Source organism: Nothobranchius furzeri, chromosome 13, assembly GCF_043380555.1.
Source record: "Nothobranchius furzeri strain GRZ-AD chromosome 13, NfurGRZ-RIMD1, whole genome shotgun sequence".
NCBI lineage: Eukaryota > Metazoa > Chordata > Actinopteri > Cyprinodontiformes > Nothobranchiidae > Nothobranchius > Nothobranchius furzeri.
The window spans coordinates 44,826,679-44,845,930 of NC_091753.1; the positions used below are offsets into that span (position 1 = coordinate 44,826,679).

Below are 19,252 nucleotides of genomic sequence, written 5' to 3' on the forward strand. Positions count from 1 at the left end.
CCATTCCATTTAAAGCACTTTACAGATGCAGCTTTAAAATAGCTCTGGAGAAATTTAGGCCTTCAGAGAGGACCTAATCTTTCACGACTAGATTTTAAATTCATATAAAGTGTCGATGAAGACAATATTTTTTAATTTCTGCTTATAAAAAAACATAAACACAACCAAGTTATTAGTGCTTGTGTCATGTTTACTTTCTACAGACAATAACCAGGACTAAGGATGGACCGATATTATTAGTTTTATTTGCATTTCTATTAGTCATCAGGGTGATGATGCATTTATTTAGCCATTTTTGATGATATACATAATTTTTACTCTAGTTTTGTGATAATTAGGATATTATTAAGAATAATTGAACAGTCGAGTATTGAGTGCCATCTTAGTCAGTATTATTATTTAAGTGGTTTGAAAGAAGCAAAAAGTAACTTTAGAAATAAGATTGCTCATTTTGTATGTGAAAACCACTTTTCTGACATTTCCTTAGACGAGTTTCCTTCTTTGTCTCTTTGGACAGCATGGGTTTCTAAGAGTGCCTTCTGTGTTGCACATATGCCTCTGAGCTCCACCATTATGTCATTTTTAATCTGTTTTATTTTGTCATGTTTAATCTCATTCTATTTTTCTGTTTCCATGTCCTGGCTTTAAACATAATAGTGCCCAATTGAGTCACTAAATTGCTTTTGAGTCCATTTTAATTGCATTGCCCCGTGTTTCTTATTGAAAGTGCTGCAGCCTTTCTAATGTAACTGACTGTGGGTTTCTTCCTCTTCTTCTCTCCTTCCTCACATCAGCAACAGCCCAGCACACAAGTACTACCTGGCCACCAGCCCGGTGAACGGCGCCGTGTACCTGTCAGACACCAGCAGCAGGAAGGTGTTCAAAGTGAAATCTCTGAATGTTGTCAAAGATGTGGCCAAAAATCTGGAGCTGGTTGCGGGAACTGGTGACCAGTGTCTCCCGTATGACGATGCTCGCTGTGGCGATGGAGGAAAGGCTGTAGAGGCCACGCTGACTAATCCCCGAGGTAATGTCAAAGTAACTTTTCAGTTTTGAGTTATTCTTATTTGAAAGTAAAGCATTAGAAGAACAAGTTGGTATTTTTAACCAAATTGCTATTAGCTCCACCCACTTTGCTTTTCTTTGCCTTCACACATTTGTGCTTGTACTATTGACCAAATTGTGTTGGAATATGAACAAAAAAACCATACAATTAATATCCTAAATCCATCGCTCATCAGTTACTGGGAAGATTACTGTGAAGAAATGGCCTAAGGTGACGTTTGAATGCATTTCACGTTTTTACATTAGTCTCTACCTTAAAAAAATGTTTCAATCGCCACACTACTGTCAGTCGTTAGTACTATTGTGTGAGCTGCTCTTTTGCTAAAAATCAAATCAGAACTTAATGACGTTCATCAGAAGTTTTTAATCCCAGATGTGGAAACTTAAAAAAAGTCAGTCTGATACTATTTGATGGAATAAACAAACATTACAGCTACAATGGTAAACCTGCAAAGCAAACTATCTTATTTTTATGCCTCTGTTCTATAGTAGTATAGCTATAAATACACTGAGGAGATAATAAATAAATAAACATATAAAGTTGTCTAAATCCTAAAACTCACATGAGTGGTGTTCTATTGCAAAACTCGCAGGTGCGTAATGAGTGGAGGACCCAAATAAATGCAGTTTAACATGCGTTAAAGAGTTTAACATGCAGGCTGAATGAGAAAATAGTCTTCTACCCCCATTTCCTGCATTAGCATTTAATAGAAAACAGATGGCGAAACACTCCTGACCTGACAGATCTACATCACACTGTCACTTAACATTCATGGACTCACCCATCTTGACTCACAACGGGGAAGGCTGTTGTTGGTTTAGCATTCGGGAAATAGCACAGGCTAGTGGAAGCTAACAGTTAGCTTTAGCAACTCCACAACACAGCACAACTCCTCCAGGCTTGTGTTATTTTTGGAGACAAAACATGAACGTTGTAAAGCAAATGATTCAGTAGTGGAGTTGCGTTGCTGTTATCCAATCGGAAGCGAGATGTCCAATGGAGCTTCTTTGCCCCAGAGTATGACTTGCAAGGCATTCATTCTTAGTAGAGACCACTGCACATGTATTAAAAACGTGAGTCAATTTGACCTTTATGCTAGCTTATTTTGCAGATTTGCCATTGTAAAATTATTTCCAAATGAACAATTCCAACTCACTCGATTCGGAAACATTTTAGCAGTATAAAGTCATGTAATTTTCCTTTTTATTGTTATTGCGCTTATGTTAGGGCTATGTATTAGTCATTACAATTGGATTAGATGTAACTAAACATAGTTTTTCTAAAGTAGAGAAGCACAGAGAATTCGTATAAGAATTAAATTCACATCTTTATTTGATCAAAGAGGCAAGCCCACTGCAGAGGTATTAGTTGTAATTTAATCAATACTTATAGTCAGCTTCATCAGTTTTGATGCTCCTGTTCTTTGTTGCTGATTTTAAAAAAATCATTTCCTTCATTACGTTTTTTAGTGTGAACAGTTTTTTCTTTTATTTGATTGCAGTAAAAAATCCTTAATAGCCACTTGGTAGTCCTCTATCCTCACATTAGATACCAGATAAAACTGATGGATATTTTCTCTCATGTCTGCAGGCATTACAGTGGATAAGTACGGTATTATCTTCTTTGTGGATGGAACCATGATTCGCAGGATTGATCAGAATGGTGTCATCTCGACTCTTCTTGGCTTTAATGACTTGACCTCTGCCCGACCTCTCAGCTGTGACTCGGTGATGGACATCTCTCAGGTGTGAGCGCTCTCTTCTGTACAGTCGCTCTGTGTTTTCTCACCTCTCAACCCGTTTTTTTTGTCCCAGAGTTAATCCAGTGTCCAGAATGTTACCGTAGTCAGTATAGCAAAAAATGTATCTCTTGAGAATTTTAGAGTGGGAGTGTTAAATATTTCATTATATTATATTTTGATATGAAATATTTAACTATATTTGTAGTTGATGATAACTGTTAATTGTTTGAAAATTTCAATTTAAAAAATCCTAAATTAAACCGATATAAGAATTTATTCTGTAATAAATTAGCCTGGCAAGCCATCCTACATATATGAGAATATGTAGTCTGGCCACGGCCCATTGGTGGCTCTCAGTCGTGGGGCGGGATCTATGATTGCATTTCAAACTGTCTCCACTATTGGACAGCAAACAATGTGACATACTCACAATAAATGTACCTATAAAAATTTTGAAACCCAAAAATTCAGCAAATACACTTATTTTGAGGAATTCAGATGAAAAATATTATAATCATAAAATTCTTTTAGCCTCTTTAAAAAAATGCCTCTTTTTTGTGACCTTCAAGGACTATGAACGATTTTGGTCCATGTCTTGGAAAGCATGGACACCTGTGATCTATCTCTTTAACAGGATTAGTACATTCCTCTAAAATCAACTGTATCTAATCCTACATGTCCTCTACCATCTGATGGATGATTTAATTACCGCAGATACAAACTCAGTCCAGGCTGAAGAACCTTTCCTGACAGCAGCTCAATGAGAATATGCAAGAGAGACCCATTGAAACCACTGGTGGTGCCACAGATGTCTACATCAAGTCATCTCACATCCATAAATTATATTTGCTACCTTCCACAACAAACAAAAACATGTATTTCTTTTGTTTATTGCTGCCAATGTTTTATTTACATAAATGAATGGAACGTTCTTGGATTTATTTGCATGCCTTCACTGATTTATGGAATTGTTTCATCGACTTTTTTTGTATGTAGTCAAGCACAGCTGATAAATAAGATCTGGGAGTTTCAAGTGAAATCAGATTTTTCATGTATCTGTTATAAAAAAAGCCTCCAGCTGTTGACTTTCAGTCCTGGGAGAGCTCCATGCCCATACCACGACCCCTAACCTTCTGATACACCAGCACCTATGAATGTTCACCATCCCAGTTCTGCAGCCACGAGGACTCAGGCGGGCTGTCTGGAGCTCCACAATGATGACAAATCACACAAGCAATGCCAGAGACACTCAGACAGTAAAAAGCATCCATTAAAAATTCATCCAGAGCACATAGCCTCCTACTTCAAACACCCCCCATCCCCTCACTTAGAGGGAGTTTCTCTGGAGAAGGCTTATGACGGTGGTCGTTACTTTTGCTGTGCCACACCTGATTTAGGGAAGAAATAATGTCAGATTTTTCTCTCGTCTGATGAGGTCATCGTTATCGTGCTGCACCATCTGTGCAGTGGTAAAACAGGCATGGAACTCACTCTTAATTCAATATAGAAATCTGTGATCTTGATGTGTTTTTCCATTACCATCTGAGAGCGTGAGCTCATTCGAGCCTCTTTGTTTACTCCGTTCACTTTGGTCTTTTTGGCTTTTATCATTTGTGATTCAGGTCTTGAGTATCTATTCTCTACTCCCTGCTGAGTTCAAACTGATGTGGAGGAAAAACGTGTATTAAAACCAGATCACTTAAACAACGTTTCAGGAGTCTTAGCAGCTTCACAGACTCTCACTGTGACATGCATTTCAAATTTGAGAGGAACTTCAGAAATTAACCCATTACTCTTCTTCAGACACACGCTATGCTGGCGAGAGGGACCAGAGTGGTAATAAAATGAAAATGATTACAGCCTGAATATACCTGCAAAAATGTAAAAAAGAGGTTGGCTTTATGTTGGTGCTAGTCCACACTGATGAGCGGTTTAGTTGATTTTTTTTCTTGTTGGTGGCAGCCGTATCAGGCAGGCACTACTGACAGCTGCCCCACTGGATAAAGTGGAAGGGTGTGATCAGGTTACAGCATATGGGACAGGAGCTCAGGAAATATCCCCTCATCAGTCAAAGTGGCGTGAAAACCTCCTTACAGGCAGGTCCCCTGAGCCGCTCCGCACTCAGGCTCATGAAATATTTAACCTCCAGTGTTGACAAGAAATGGGTTTTAAGAAATTGAAAGTCTCCCCTTCATTACCCGAGTAAATGCATTTTCTGCCCACCTAAATCCAACATGTATCCACCGCCTGTTTGTTGGTCAAAAGATAGATCCTATTATGTAACCCTTTCAGGGGATGATCCAAGGTTTATGGGATATAAACAGTGGATGATGTGTCTTGTAGTGAATTTGCTCCCAGTTTTAAAAAGAAAGGACTCTGCAGCATTCAATTTGAAATAAAAAAATAATTATAAAGAGGTGAAACTGGAAAAATGAGAATATGGTGTAAAAGTACATTTATTTTAGTAATTCAGCTTAGACTGAGAAACCATCTAAAGCTCAGGATCTCTTTGCAGGTGTTCATTAGCTGATTAGAGTGTGAACCTTTTCTTAATATTCTAATTTTTAGAGATTTTGAATGCAGGGTTTTCATCGGCTGTAAGCCATAATCATCACAATTATAATAAATAAAGACTTAAAATATCTCATTTAATGAATCTATCTCATATACTGTTTTCACTTTTTAAGTTGGATTATGGACATAAATGAACTTTTGCACCATATTTAATAATTTCGAGTTTTTCCTGAGTATTTAACCATTTCTGGTTGGTTCTGTTAAGTCTTAAAGCTTTTAATTTGGATATGTATGTATTGTTCTTTGTGTTTGCAAGGTATACAACACAACAAAACAATGTCTTCTTTGTAGATGACTTTTTTCTGAAGGTAGCTGGTGAATTTCTAATTGCAGACCATAAAAAGTATCTTTACTAACTGCTTTGTGCATTCACCATTTGGTCCAGATTTTAATGAATGGTCCTTGGACCCCCAAGTCCTCTACTGAATTATGACACTTGATATTGTGTTTCTAGGAGATCCCTGTGGAATAATAAATCAGAAGGAGACCAGTAAATAGGATTGGTCCATTCCTTCCAATTTGTTGAAAGCCTGATACATTGTCAGCAGAACAATGGGTCATCATTTAGAAGGCCTGAGATAGCATAGGCTTTATTTTGTAAGGGGGCTCGAGTCTCCTTTCAAGGACTCATGCAGTCTTGTCATTACAAAATTAATAACCTCGTGAGAAAAAAAAAGATTAAGAGGGTGACTTGCAGAGAAAAGATGCAGAGGTCTTGTCAGCATTTCACACAATCAATAGCAGTGTTTCTTTTTTTTAGTAAATGTTATTAATTTAATGAATTTCTGTCAGCCTGTTCTTATTCAGCATCATTGAGTTGTCTCTATCCATCCATCCATCCATCCATCCAAAGCTGATATATTTCTGTATTTGTTTCTTCTCAGGTACGTCTTGAGTGGCCTACAGACCTGTCAGTGAGTCCAATGGACAACTCACTATACGTTCTGGACAACAATGTTGTGCTCCAGATCTCAGAAAACCACCAAGTCCGCATTGTGGCGGGCCGTCCTATGCACTGCCAAGTGCCTGGCATCGACCACTTTCTTATGAGTAAAGTGGCCATCCATGCTACCCTCGAGTCGGCCAATGCCTTGGCCGTGTCCCACAACGGTGTTTTGTACATTGCTGAGTCAGATGAAAAGAAGATCAACAGAGTACGACAAGTGTCCACCAATGGAGAGATCTCCCTGGTTGCAGGGGCACCAAGTGGGTGTGACTGCAAGAATGATGCCAACTGTGATTGTTACTCTGGAGATGGAGGTTACTCCAAGGATGCTAAACTGAATGCACCCTCCTCCCTTGCAGTATGTCCAGATGGAGACCTTTATATTGCAGATCTTGGGAACATTCGTATCCGCTATGTACGGAAAAACAAACCCTTTTTGAACCCCCTTAGCATGTACGAGGTCTCCTCTCCCATTAACGACGAACTCTATTTGTTTGATTCCAACGGAAGCCACATTTTCACCCAGAGTCTGACAACAGGAGACCACCTGTATAATCTGACCTACATCGGAGCAGGAGATCTGACCAGCATCACTGATAAGAACAAAAACACAGTGATTATTCGACGAGACACAACAGGAATGCCTCTTTGGCTGATGGTGCCTGATGGACAGACCTTTTGGTTCACCATTGGGACTAATAGTGCTCTTAAAACCGTGGCTGCACAGGGTCAAGAGCTGGCTTTAATGACTTACCATGGAAGTTCAGGACTCCTTGCTTCTAAGACCAATGAAAATGGATGGACAACCTTCTTTGAGTAAGTAATTTGAAAACTACATGTGCAAAGCACCTTTCTTTTAACCCTCCCACTGTCCTAATGGGTGTAACCCCGCGAGGAAAGTTGACCATTGAGCAGGGTTGATGGTTTATCCCTTGGTTCCATGTGGCAGGGGTGAGGAGTGAGCACCACCTCACTCCTGCCACGTGGACCTCAATGGATAAACCATCAATCCTGCTCAATAGTCAACTTTCCTCGCGGGGTTACACCCATAAAGACAGTGGGAGGGTTAAACTTCCTTGTTACGTTCATACCGTGTTTGTTTTCTGATTTTGTTTTCTTTAGTTCTTCGTTGTACACAGTGTGATGAGGGTTTGTTTTTACCTTTGCCAATATGTTTTGACGTCACTGCCGCCTTCGTCAGGGTAACCGCCGGATGTTGGTGGCGTCACTTCCTTTTATCCGCGGGCAGCAGAGGACGATATCGCCCTCTGCTGCCCGCGCCCCATCCGCTGATCACAGTCTTCCATGAATGGTCCAGCATGTAGACTCCTTCGTCCCTGTTCATGGTCCTGGGTCCACGCATCCTTATTTCAACAACTTCTTTTATCCATTATTTAAACTTTTGTTGTTCTGTGTTTATGATTTGTGTGTATCTTTCTTTAATTTCATTGAAATGTTTAGATACTTGAATGCTCTGACCGAGTTATAATCTGTTTCTGCTATTGGGATTTCCGAGTAATTTTACCTAACGGTATGCGCCTGTCTCCATTTTACCGGGTCGTCCCAAAAGGACCATTTTCCCAGACAATTTCAGAGTCCAAATCAATACATAAACTGGGGTTTGTATGAATATGTATATATGGTAAAGTAACTAGGCGGGACTTGTGCTTAACTCATGCCGATTGGTTGTAACTCAGTAGGAAATGACATCGCCAGATGTCGCCAAACAATCTGCATTTGGAAAAATGGAAGATTTGCTGGTAAATGGAAGGAAAAAGAAATAAGATACAGATATGATCATCTTCATTTAAAATCACACTTTCTGGACTCCCAACGACAAAAAATGCCACCCTTGTCCCATGTTGTGTTACAAAATTCTATGATGGCATAAATTTGTCTGATGAAAGGAGTGTAAGTTGAGTGTTTCCTGGCATATACATGGTTCTGTTATGGCTGAATGACAAACACAAGACCTGTGAAGTATGAGTGTAATCCTGTTTGCTGTTATCATACCAAATAGGATTACTGGAGGATATGTTACTCATCTCCACCTCTGCTTGCAGCGGTAGATTGCAGCCCCTCAATTGTTCCGAGTTGTTGGGTCCAAGAACAAGTTGTATCTACTGGCAAGAACATGTTGCCCATAGGGCTTCGTAGGCCCATTAATACAAACATAATAGAATAGCCAGAGGTAATAATTGACTGAGGCGAACCACACATTGAGAGGAAACAATTGAAAGCACTCCCACACTCTTCAACACATGAGTGCTGGATCTCATGTTCATGTGACTTCAGCTGAGCAGCGCGTCCCTTACCTTGATGTACCAAGAGAATCTGTGCTAACTGGATGTCATTTGAAAAAGTGTGATTAAGGAGATTTGTTGGTCGGACATCTGCTGCACCTCACTGGAGGAATACAACTCTGACACGTAATCAGACGCTCCATTTAATATGCACACACATTCATCACCTGTGTTTGGTTTGTTTGTCACCTGCACCGCTTCTAATGAAAGCAGAATGCATCCATAAATAGTCGTTTCACAGGGTAGAGAGAATTCCCTCTGGCCACAGAATAGTCATTACTGGCTGTTTGATTTAAAAAAAAACTTTGTCTTGCAGCTGGTGTGAAAACACATAAAAAACTGAAAGCCTAACATTTCATGACTGAACGTATTTCACCCTCCGCATGAATGATGATGCTAACCGTTTGGTCAAAGATAAGAGTTAGGGTCAAGTTCTCAGGTGATCAGATTGTGTGTTGTGAATACTTCTCAGCTACTATCATGTGGAAATTTAGTAGAATATCTATACACATGACTGAGTTAAAGCCAGTTGGCTGTGGTGGCCATCAGTTGTATTCTACATCCAATTATGGCCTTCTGTGATTTAAAATCAGTTCTGGCCAGTATTCCATGAGATACTTTGCTTATGAACACACACACACACACACACACACACACACACACACACACACACACACACACACACATGCACAGGTAAAACAGCCAAACCTGTTTAAACTGAAAATAACCCCTTAATATTGGGCAAAATTAAGTAAAAATCCCACATGCACAATGAGACAACCAGTACTTGAGATTGTTCTTATGTATTTCCAAATCTGTAATTAATATTATTACAACATATTCCTACTAAAAGGTCACATTTGTGTCATCATAACATTTCAACCGAGGTTTGCCCTCACCTCGACTTTCACCGAGGAAACATCCCAAAGCCCTTTAAAGTGGAGATTACATTTCATAACTTGAGCATATATGAGTAAAGGTATTTGGTATATAACAAGCAGGTGAATATAAATGCTGCTTTGAGCAAGACTAAAGGAAAATCAGCTTTGCGTCATTCATCAGAGTGTTATAGGGGTGTGAATTGGCAAAAATCAGGTGATACGATATATTTGCAATACTGATAGCTAGACGATATTTGCAAAATGAGGCCAGAAACTTCCAAGACAAATCTAGTGTTAAAACTACAATGGCACATTCGGAAAACTAATTAGCTTAAAAAAAATGTCATGCCTCTTAATAACGTTGGAACATAGGATATATTGTGGAGATTAAAAATAATAAAGTGGTTCTCTCACATTTGTCACAAAACCTCTGCCAATAGTGTAACTACTATTACTACTACAAATTACCAAAGACCCAAAAAGAAAAACACCTTTTGGAGTCACGGACAACCGGGGTCCGAAATTCAATTTTTTACTCACCGGCCAAGTTGGCTGGTAGATGATGAAAATCTACCGGCCAAGCATATTTTTTACCGGCCAAAATTCTAAATGATTTAGATCTACCTAAAGCATGTAATTCTATATTATGTTGATTCCAAACAGAGTGACAAAATAATTAAAACATCAATTAATAAGGAAAACAACTCTTTTGTCACTTTTACTATTTATTTATTTATTTTTAGAGATGTTTTTATGAACTCTTTCATTGAAATCTAGTCAGACTCCTTGTTTTCTCTGTCCATGAAGTCTGGCCTCCTGCTTCTGACACCGTCTTTGTGCCGAAGCATTACAGCCTCATTTGGGTCATAGTCCTTGATCTCTGGAGAACACAGCTTCACCATGAGAATATCTGAAAGTGTGTCCTAGGGTTGTCACGGTAACCGGTGTAGCAGTAAACCCCGGTAAAAAAGTTGACAATAAATAATAACAGTCTTGTTTAAAAAAATATATATATATTATCTCGGTGGATTACCGTGGCTGCGGTGTAGGCGCGGTGACCCTTACCAGCCACCGTATCATCTGCTGGAAGTTGCCGGCGGCACATACTCACTTTGTTGTTTACGACCAAAACTTTCTTTAAGCTAAAGCTGAAATAATGGCAGGAGGAGACGACAGCACTTGGGACATTTATTATCCCTCAAAGAAGACAAAGAAGGAAGTATGGGCATTTTTTGGATATTTGAAGAATGCCGAGGGACAGTTGTCTGTGCAAGGCAGCAACGCTACGTGGCCATCTTAATGTAGCCATTGTCTCACGACTCCGCCATCTCAGGTTCGCCAGTTTTCACAAAATCTTCTGGTTGCCACTGGTCCTGGTGGTTTTTCTTCCAGTTCGACGAGTTTTCTTTTGGAAGGCTGGCTGACTCCAGTTAAAAACCGCCACATTTCACTGCTAGTTTTAACACGATGCTAACTGCTAACTTGATAAACTGATTGAATGGGATAGGTGGAAATGACGTTGGATGCGGCGCTCACGTTTCGCATACGTTTGTGTAAGTTGCATGCAGGCGGGAGGAGTATCAGAAATCCGTGTTAGATGACTGATAAACATAACTAATTTGGTGCAAACATTTACTCGCCAGGTGGCAGGTAGAGCTAAAAAATTTACTCGCCAAATGGAGCAATTTACTCGCATTTGGCGAGTGGCGAGTGTTAATTTCGGACCCTGCGGACAACAGTAGACGTAGAAAATTGCGACTGGTGTTGAGCGCTATCTCGTTTCTCCCGGCATCGCAGGTTTCTGGTTGCAGCCGAATCATCTCAGGGAAGAAACCCCAAGGGAAGGGGTGAATGTCCCGTGGCCATGTTTGTGTTGAAAACCTAGCTTGTGTGCTGATTCGTTATAACAGCTTTATCTTTGTTATTCCATCAGAATGAAGGCAATAAAAACTGCTTCCACCGAGCTGTCGGAGTTTTTCCACCATTCAAAAGAAGTGAAGATTTGAATGCAAATTCTTAATTAAAAAAATCGATACACTGTTTTTAAATGTTGATTCGGCATCATAATACAAAATGTCACAATATTTCTGTGTATCAATATTTTCGTACATCCTATATAAGTCTAGCCTGGCCTGCCAGACTCATCCTCTGTTTAATTCTGCACAGAATTTTCTCTGTGCAGAATTAAACAGAGGACGAGTCTGGCAGGCCAGGCTAATATAAGTCCTGAAGGAAAAAAATAAGAAATTCAATTAGTCAATTACAGCTTTTTTGTTTCAAGTTAAGAAACAACTTCATTTAATATCTACAGGCTAATCAGCTCATCCATGTTTCATCAAAACCCGATAAAGCGCATTTGTTTTTGTTTTTTCTTGAATAATTAGCGTTGAAGGTCAGACCACCACCTGAGGGTCAAAAGCATAATTGGTCGTCATCACAACAGCTGTTCATCTCTGCCCAGCAAAGTGAGCTGCTAAACATTTACCCATTTTAATTAATGTGATCTTATCCCTCGGTCTATAGATGATCCCAGTGAGCGCAGAGGTAACCCCAAGGATTGACTAGAAAGAACTAAAGATATTGTCTCCTGAATTACATTCATTTTATTGTACTCCTTGGCAACCTTGTTTGCTTTGACATTTACGGTACACACACACACACACACACACACACACACACACACACACACACTCCTAGTATCCCTGTTCTTCCAATCAGTGCTCATGCTTAAGGGTTACTGTAAATCTAATAGATACTCCTAATTTACCAAAGACATAATCTCCTATTATTAGGGTAATGATACTCCTGTTTTGTAGCAAATGTGCTTTAATAAATGCTGTAGAGCTAATGTCTTTCAACTGGAACAATACAACTATAAGCATTGCATCTTTGATGTGTTCTTGCTGTGTTGGTAAATAAGGTAAAGGTAAATAAAACCTTTCTGTGTTTTAAAAAGAACTAAAAGATGGTATAAGCATTGCAGTTTGTGTGTGCATGCAAGAACCAAAAGATGACAATCCCTACATAAAACTGACATTTTTGTGTTCTGGTGGTGATACTAACATGAAGTGTTCAGTCTATTGTTTGGCCCCAGCATGAAAGGTCTTGGAGCTAGCGTGTTGCACCATGGTGATGCGATCTGAATGGACTTGTGGTCAGCGATGGGGAAACTGGTCCTCTCCTTCTGTGGAGCACCTTGCTCCTGTACACCCCTCTTCTGTCCACAGAAAGCAAACTAATGGGCAGCTGAGCCGAAGCAGGCCAGAGCCATTAGCTGCTCTGCGGCAAAGCTCAAGGAATGAGTAGCTAGCTCACCACTGTAATTGAGACAGAAAGAGTTGGGGGTCACTGATCAAGCTGGCACTTGTATTTTACTCCAGGATGAGATTTCTGTCTGTTGAATTCCTGGGATGAAGGCAAACAGAAGCGATCTGCTGAATAAATTCAGCAAATCAGCGTGGTAAAGTTCAGAAAACGTGTGTTTTCACTGCACAATGAACACGGGGAGGAAATCCTCCTGATAATATAGGAGCAGTTAAAAAAAGAGTAAAACGCTTAGATATGTATTGCTCTGGTATTTTGTATTTCCTGAAGTGAACTGTGTCTATGAATCAAGAGTCCGTGGTAGTTTCGATCAGATAATGTTTATCTCTGGGATAAGATCCCTCTCCCACTCTTTCTTTCCACGCTGGACATTTGAGATGGCAGCACTAAGGAAAGATCTGTAAACCAGCACCAGCCATCTAAGTTATTAGAAGCTTTATTATAGCAGACAGAAACACAGGAGAGAAGGCTTTCTAATGTGTATTCGGTGCACAGATAAAAGTCTTCATTCTGAGTAATCTACTGTCCGCTCGTTCCCATTCTGGAATACCGTCTATGTAAAAGATTTGAAATTGTTCGGAGCTGATGTTCTCTCAGAGCCAAGTGAAACAATCTAGCCACTCATGTTCTTGTATGTGATGAACTGATTTGTAGGCTACAGAGATACAGCATCTCTCCTAGGATTTGCACTTCAGTGCTCCTATTTCATGGACGGTATAATGAGATTAGGTGATGTCGCTAATCTTTTAAGCTATTAAGTAGTTTTCCAAATCTTAAAAGGTGCGTGCTTTAATATCCGGAGTATGACACGTCTTCCTAGGTAAAAGTGGTTGTTGTTTTTTTTGTCCTCTCAATTACGTGCTTATATTTTATGAAAGTTACTGATTTAGAAGGATCTGTATTCGTGTCCTGTTCTTATCTTGCTGAAAAAGGCTTGAAAAGTTTAAACCTGCTTAGCATATTGGTGTGCTTGAGAATAGTTGAATATAGCAGTAGACAGCTCTGTCTTTTTAAGTGTGATGATTGCACTTTGAGGTGATTGAAGGTGATAGTTCTTAATTTATTACGTGATGCTGGTTGTTCACACATTCTATGGTTTGTGACACCAGACAGATTATAAATCTCCCAACAAAAGGAAAAGTACAACTGCCTATATGTCATTAGAACAAGAAGTATGTTTTTATAAAAGTGAAATTCAAAAAATTACAATATGGTACAAAAGTTCATTTATGTCAGTAATTCAGCTCAAAACATGCCATTAAGCTTTGAGGTAGATCCATTACACGGAAAGTCCGATGTTTAAAGGGGCATTATGGAAGTTTGGCAGCCAAAACATGTATAGAAATAATAAATTTCTTCTTCATACATTCTCCTGCAATGCCCTGGTCCTGTAGAATGAGCCCTGGCATTTTTACTGTGATTGCCTGTTTTTCTGTAAAATCACAGAAAAAGAGAGCTGCTCGGGTCGAGCAGGCTGCTTCATGCGCTTTCACGCTCAGGCATAGCCTGTAGCATTTGCTATCCGTAGCTTTAGCAGCAGAGAGAGAGGCAGTGCCACTTTGTCGCTGTTCCTAACGCCTAGTGACAAAGCTAGCTACATTTCTGAAGACCCTGAGCTACTTTCTGTAGAACTTTCTGCTAGATATTTCCTGCAAATTAGCAACAAAATAGCCATTTTCGCTCCGAACCGTTCTTTGAACGTTGTTTCAGCTGTCATCAAGGATATAAATGTTACAGATACAAAAGACGTCACTGGCGCTTAAGCTCACCTAGTAAGGTGTCGGACTCTCGTGCAGAAGACCTGGGTTTGATTCTGCGTGTGAACATAGGTTATTTAGAGTTGCATTTTTACATTAATGATATATTTTTTTACAGTAAGATGCCCAAATTTTTATTTGAGACTCGCCGAACGGCATTGAATTCACAGATTAAAAAAGATGTGGGTTCAACTTTCATTTTGGAACAATTGTTCAAGCAAGGGAAGGGAATGATCTGAGCATGCAGGAGGACTGACCCATCATAAACCTTTGTGGGCTGTGCTGAAGAGAAAGGTACAGAACCAAATTATTTAATTAATTAGCTGCGTGTTCTCCTGTCCTCTGGGCCACGCACACACACACACACACACACACACACACACACACACACATACACACACACACACACACACACACACACACACACACACACACACAAGGGACTGTTTCAGCTGTTATTTTCATTAAGGAGTGTGCACGTACAGCATGCGCGCCTCGTGCACAAGCCTACTATTGAAGCTGCCGTTACGCTTTTGGCCTAAGGGGGCAATCGCGAGCATAAAAATTCAAAAGTCCGTAAAGTCCCTTTAAATTGTGATGATTATGGTTACAGCTTATGAAAAGCCCACATTAAAAATATCAGACAATCAGAATATTGTGAAAAGTTTCAATATTCTAGACTCAAAGTATCCCATTCTGATCAGTTAATGAATCCTAAACACTTGCAAAGGGTCTCTGAGTCTTAGATGGTCTCTCAGTCTAAGCTCAATTACTGAAATGCATCAAATTGACTCTTGCAAAATTGACTCTTGCACCATATTCTAAGCTTTCCAGTTTCACCTGTAGAACGCTTACTCTCACATTAAGGCTATAACTAAACCAGTGCTTTATCATCTGCATCAAACAAGACTAAGAGGTCGCATGTCCAGATAGGACCAAGATAAACTCATTCAAGTGTTCATCTCTAGTAGGCTGGACTATCGCGATGGTCTTTTGACTGGTCTTCCCAAAAATAAGCTGAATTCTGCTGCTAGAATCTTAACAAGAACCAAGAGTTCCGAGCACGTCACTCCTGTTCTTAAATCTCTACACTGGTTACCCATAAACTACAGAATCGATTTCAGAGTACCTCTACTAGTTTATCTATCACTCAGTGGCATGGGGCTGAAATACATGTTGGATCTCCTACCGGTGTATACACCCCGGAGCTCGTAGAACCCCAGGCCAGAACCAGAACAGTGTGAAGCTGCTTTTAGCTACTATCCTGCACACAGATGGAATCAGCTTTCTTACCTTAAATGTACCCCTCTAGTAACTTTTAAATCAAAATTGAAAACTGTCATGTATTCATCAGCCTTTGAATGAATGTTTCCTATATGACATTTTCTGCTCTGTAACTGTTCACCCTTTAACTTGGTCTTTTTTTATATTCCCAAATCTGAAATTAATTTGTGAGTATTTTAATTGTGCTGTCACATTGATTTTAATGTTCATGCTATTCTTGCTAACTGGAAAGTGTATCAGATGTGCTATATAAATGAAGCTGCCTTTCCTTGCTTTATTCTGACTTGGTGGAGCAACTCCTAGACATATATCTGTTAAATGTCAGTGTCAACTCATCTGATGTTTTATGTTTTGTTCCTTCTAGATACGACAGTTATGGGCGTCTGACCAACATCACTTATCCCACCGGCAGAATAAGCAGCTACCGTACGGATGCTGACAGCTCGGTCCGCATCCAGACAGAAGGCTCCAACAAAGAGGATATCACGGTCACAACCAACCTGTCTGCTTCTGGCAACTTCTATACACTTTTGCAAGGTAAATGTCTTCATGCGTAGCGCAGAACGTAAGAATAAATGACTTACTGTAAGATTTTGGATATAAGGAAAAGCTCAAAAAGCTTTTATTTTGCCATCTTTGGCACGTTAAGCAGAGGTTCCCTAAATAACCATATAGTATTTGTTCTTTTTTAACTACAATTGATCACACAGCGTTTTAACTGCATGCTGAACATGAAAATAGGCTTCTACCACTGTTTTCTGCATTAAACTGCTTAAAGAAAATAGGCGGGAAAATGCTCGGGTTAGAAAAAGCCACACAGATTTATGTCACACAGTAAATTGGCATTCATGGCCTAACCTATCTTGGCTTGGTACAACAGAAGGCTGTGTTGATTTTACATCCAGGAGAGATCAGAGCAATTTGGCTAGTATAAGCTAACTGTTAGCATTTGCAGCGCCACAAGATGGTGGAACACATTCGGGCCAGTGTTATTTGGTAAGTGGCCGTTATTTGTATAGCGCCTTCTAAGGGTTCTACCCCCGAAGTGCTTCACAACACAGTCATCCACCTATTCACACACTGGTGATGATGAGCTACAATGTAGCCACAGCTGCCCTAGGCTGCACTGACAGAGGCGGGGCCTACCATACACTGTTACCACCAGTCCCTCTGACCACTACCAGCAGGCAATGCCTGTTAAGTGCCTTGCCCAAGGACACAACAGCAGCATTCTCTGGTGGGAGCCAGCATCGAACCTGTAACCTTCCGATTTCTAGACAACCTGCTCTACCTTCTCAGCGGCTGCTGTCCCTATATTCATGTGGCAATAAGGGAGTGGTCTATGACCTGTTGACGCCAAGTATGGCAATGGTATCTGCTCGAGTGCAATTATATCGGGGAAAAAAAAACCATTAAACTCGGGCTCGTTACCAACAACGCCACCTTGGGAATTTCGCCCAGGGAAATAAGTAAAGCACGTAGGTTCGTTCCCCTTAATTGAGACAGCAGACGTGGTTTCAGAAGTTACAGCTCATTTATTTAATTTAATTTAAGAAACAGTTTAAAAGACATTTTAAGAACTGGCCATGTAAAATACCATAAAAATACTAAGATTAATACCCCAAAAGAAAATGAACCAGTGCAATGAAAAAGAAAATCAGTTTAACTCACTACTTCAATTAATTCATGAAATTAAAGGAGGGTTAACTAAACACGGTTTACTATAAGTTTAAATAAACAAAGAGGTTAAACAATAGGGTCTAAACAATAACTTTCAATTAGTTAGACCTTTAATCAAACAAAAGTGCATTTACCAGACAAGAGAGTCTTACCAGCAGGACTGAGGCTAGTGATGGAGGCAGGTGACTCTGGGCAGAGAAGCCCCAACCAGCAAAATTGATAAAGAAAATATAAAGAATTCACCCCAGCAGTGAGCATTCATACAAACGTGAGAACCCAGCACCACCACACTCGCACACGGGACCGCCACCTCCGAGGCCACACTCCACACCTCCTGCCTCAGCCTGCACAAAGAAAACAAGATTAAAAACTGTATAAAATCAGCCACGAGCCAGGGGAACTCCCTCCGACCAGCTAATTTAAAACGAAGTAAAGGAAGCGAAACAAAACAGCGGCGCCTCCGGCCGGACCACGGAATAATCTAAAAAGACAAGGAAGAGGTAGAAATTACCAAACTAACAAATGGCCAAGTGTGTAGATGGCGCAGCACACACCTACCGGTCCTCCTACTGATGACGCCTGAGCAGAAGGGAACTCCCTGCCCAGCAGCAACGGGGATTCAATCTATCCCTGGTTTTACAAATAGCTGATGTTAAGATTGTTTGACTCACAGGGTATCTACCTGCAGAAGGTACGTACCGTTTAACAATGCTTCGTCTATCAAAGGCGAATGATGACGTCACGCCCAACACTGACACAACTGCCCAAGCTGCAGGGTGCACAACACAGTCTGAGACACAGTAGCCCTAGTGCTAAACAGAGTAGCCATCCAGGTACATACCACAGTTGGAGCAGAGCCGATCACACCAAAAACACAGCCGGAGGACACGGGCTGGCAACACCAAGACGTGGCAGTATACTGAGACCAGCTGTTTCCTGAACCTACTTCCTCGCCGGAGGAGCTCCCCTTTTATAGCAGCAGCGCCCTCCTACGTACGGAGGGCATACTGCTCTAGACCAATAAAATTGGAGCAGGTATTTCGTACTGCTACATTTATATTTGGAGAGATTAAACGCCAGGATTGCAATTTTGTGAAAGACACAGATGCAGCGGAAGAGTCATGTTGCTGTTAGCCAATCAGAGGCAGGGTGTCTTCATTGCATAAATATTAATGTGTAAGACACCAAATCCTCCTGTTTTCCACTCCTCTTGCTGAAACTGGAGCGCCAGAGCTTATTTTCCCCACAGAAAAGGAATCACGAGGCATTCATTAAATTTGTTGAACGACTTTAAAACAATGCTCCTATATGTAACTCTTAGAAAGGACTGAGTAGATATATTCGTGTTCTAGACTTTCTTGTAAAATGTATCAATTTTGCTCTTTTCTAGTGAGTTGCATCTGCGGGATGAATTATACCATCACTATTATCCTTGACATAGAAGCAGTTTACACTGTGCAATAACTCGATATAAAGCTTACATAAATGTTCTAGCTCTAGCTGTGTCTCAGGAAGGGCAGCACGTCCACATTAGAAGCCTCGGGGCATAATAGTGTCAGGTGGGCTGACCTTCTCCGAGACCTGGCTGGGACATGAGCTCACAGGCACCCCGTGGATCAGCCTGGTGGGGTTCAATTTCCCAGCACTGAGGAGTGACTCAGTCTTACTTGAACCAGGTCAAAATTAGTTTTTTATT

At 40.4% G+C, this 19,252-nt stretch overlaps 1 protein-coding gene across 10 annotated transcripts in view; it reads left to right on the forward strand.

Annotated features, from left to right (window-relative positions):
* tenm4 (teneurin transmembrane protein 4) overlaps window positions 1-19,252 on the forward strand; it is a 224,535-nt gene that overhangs the window by 180,614 nt on the left and 24,669 nt on the right. For all 10 annotated transcript variants that reach the window (XM_054742618.2, XM_054742619.2, XM_054742620.2 and 7 more), the window contains 4 exons: window positions 795-1,027; window positions 2,657-2,811; window positions 6,266-7,143; window positions 16,241-16,413. In XM_054742618.2, coding sequence (XP_054598593.2) covers window positions 795-1,027; window positions 2,657-2,811; window positions 6,266-7,143; window positions 16,241-16,413 — 1,439 coding nt within the window. The remainder of the gene's footprint in view (window positions 1-794; window positions 1,028-2,656; window positions 2,812-6,265; window positions 7,144-16,240; window positions 16,414-19,252) is intronic.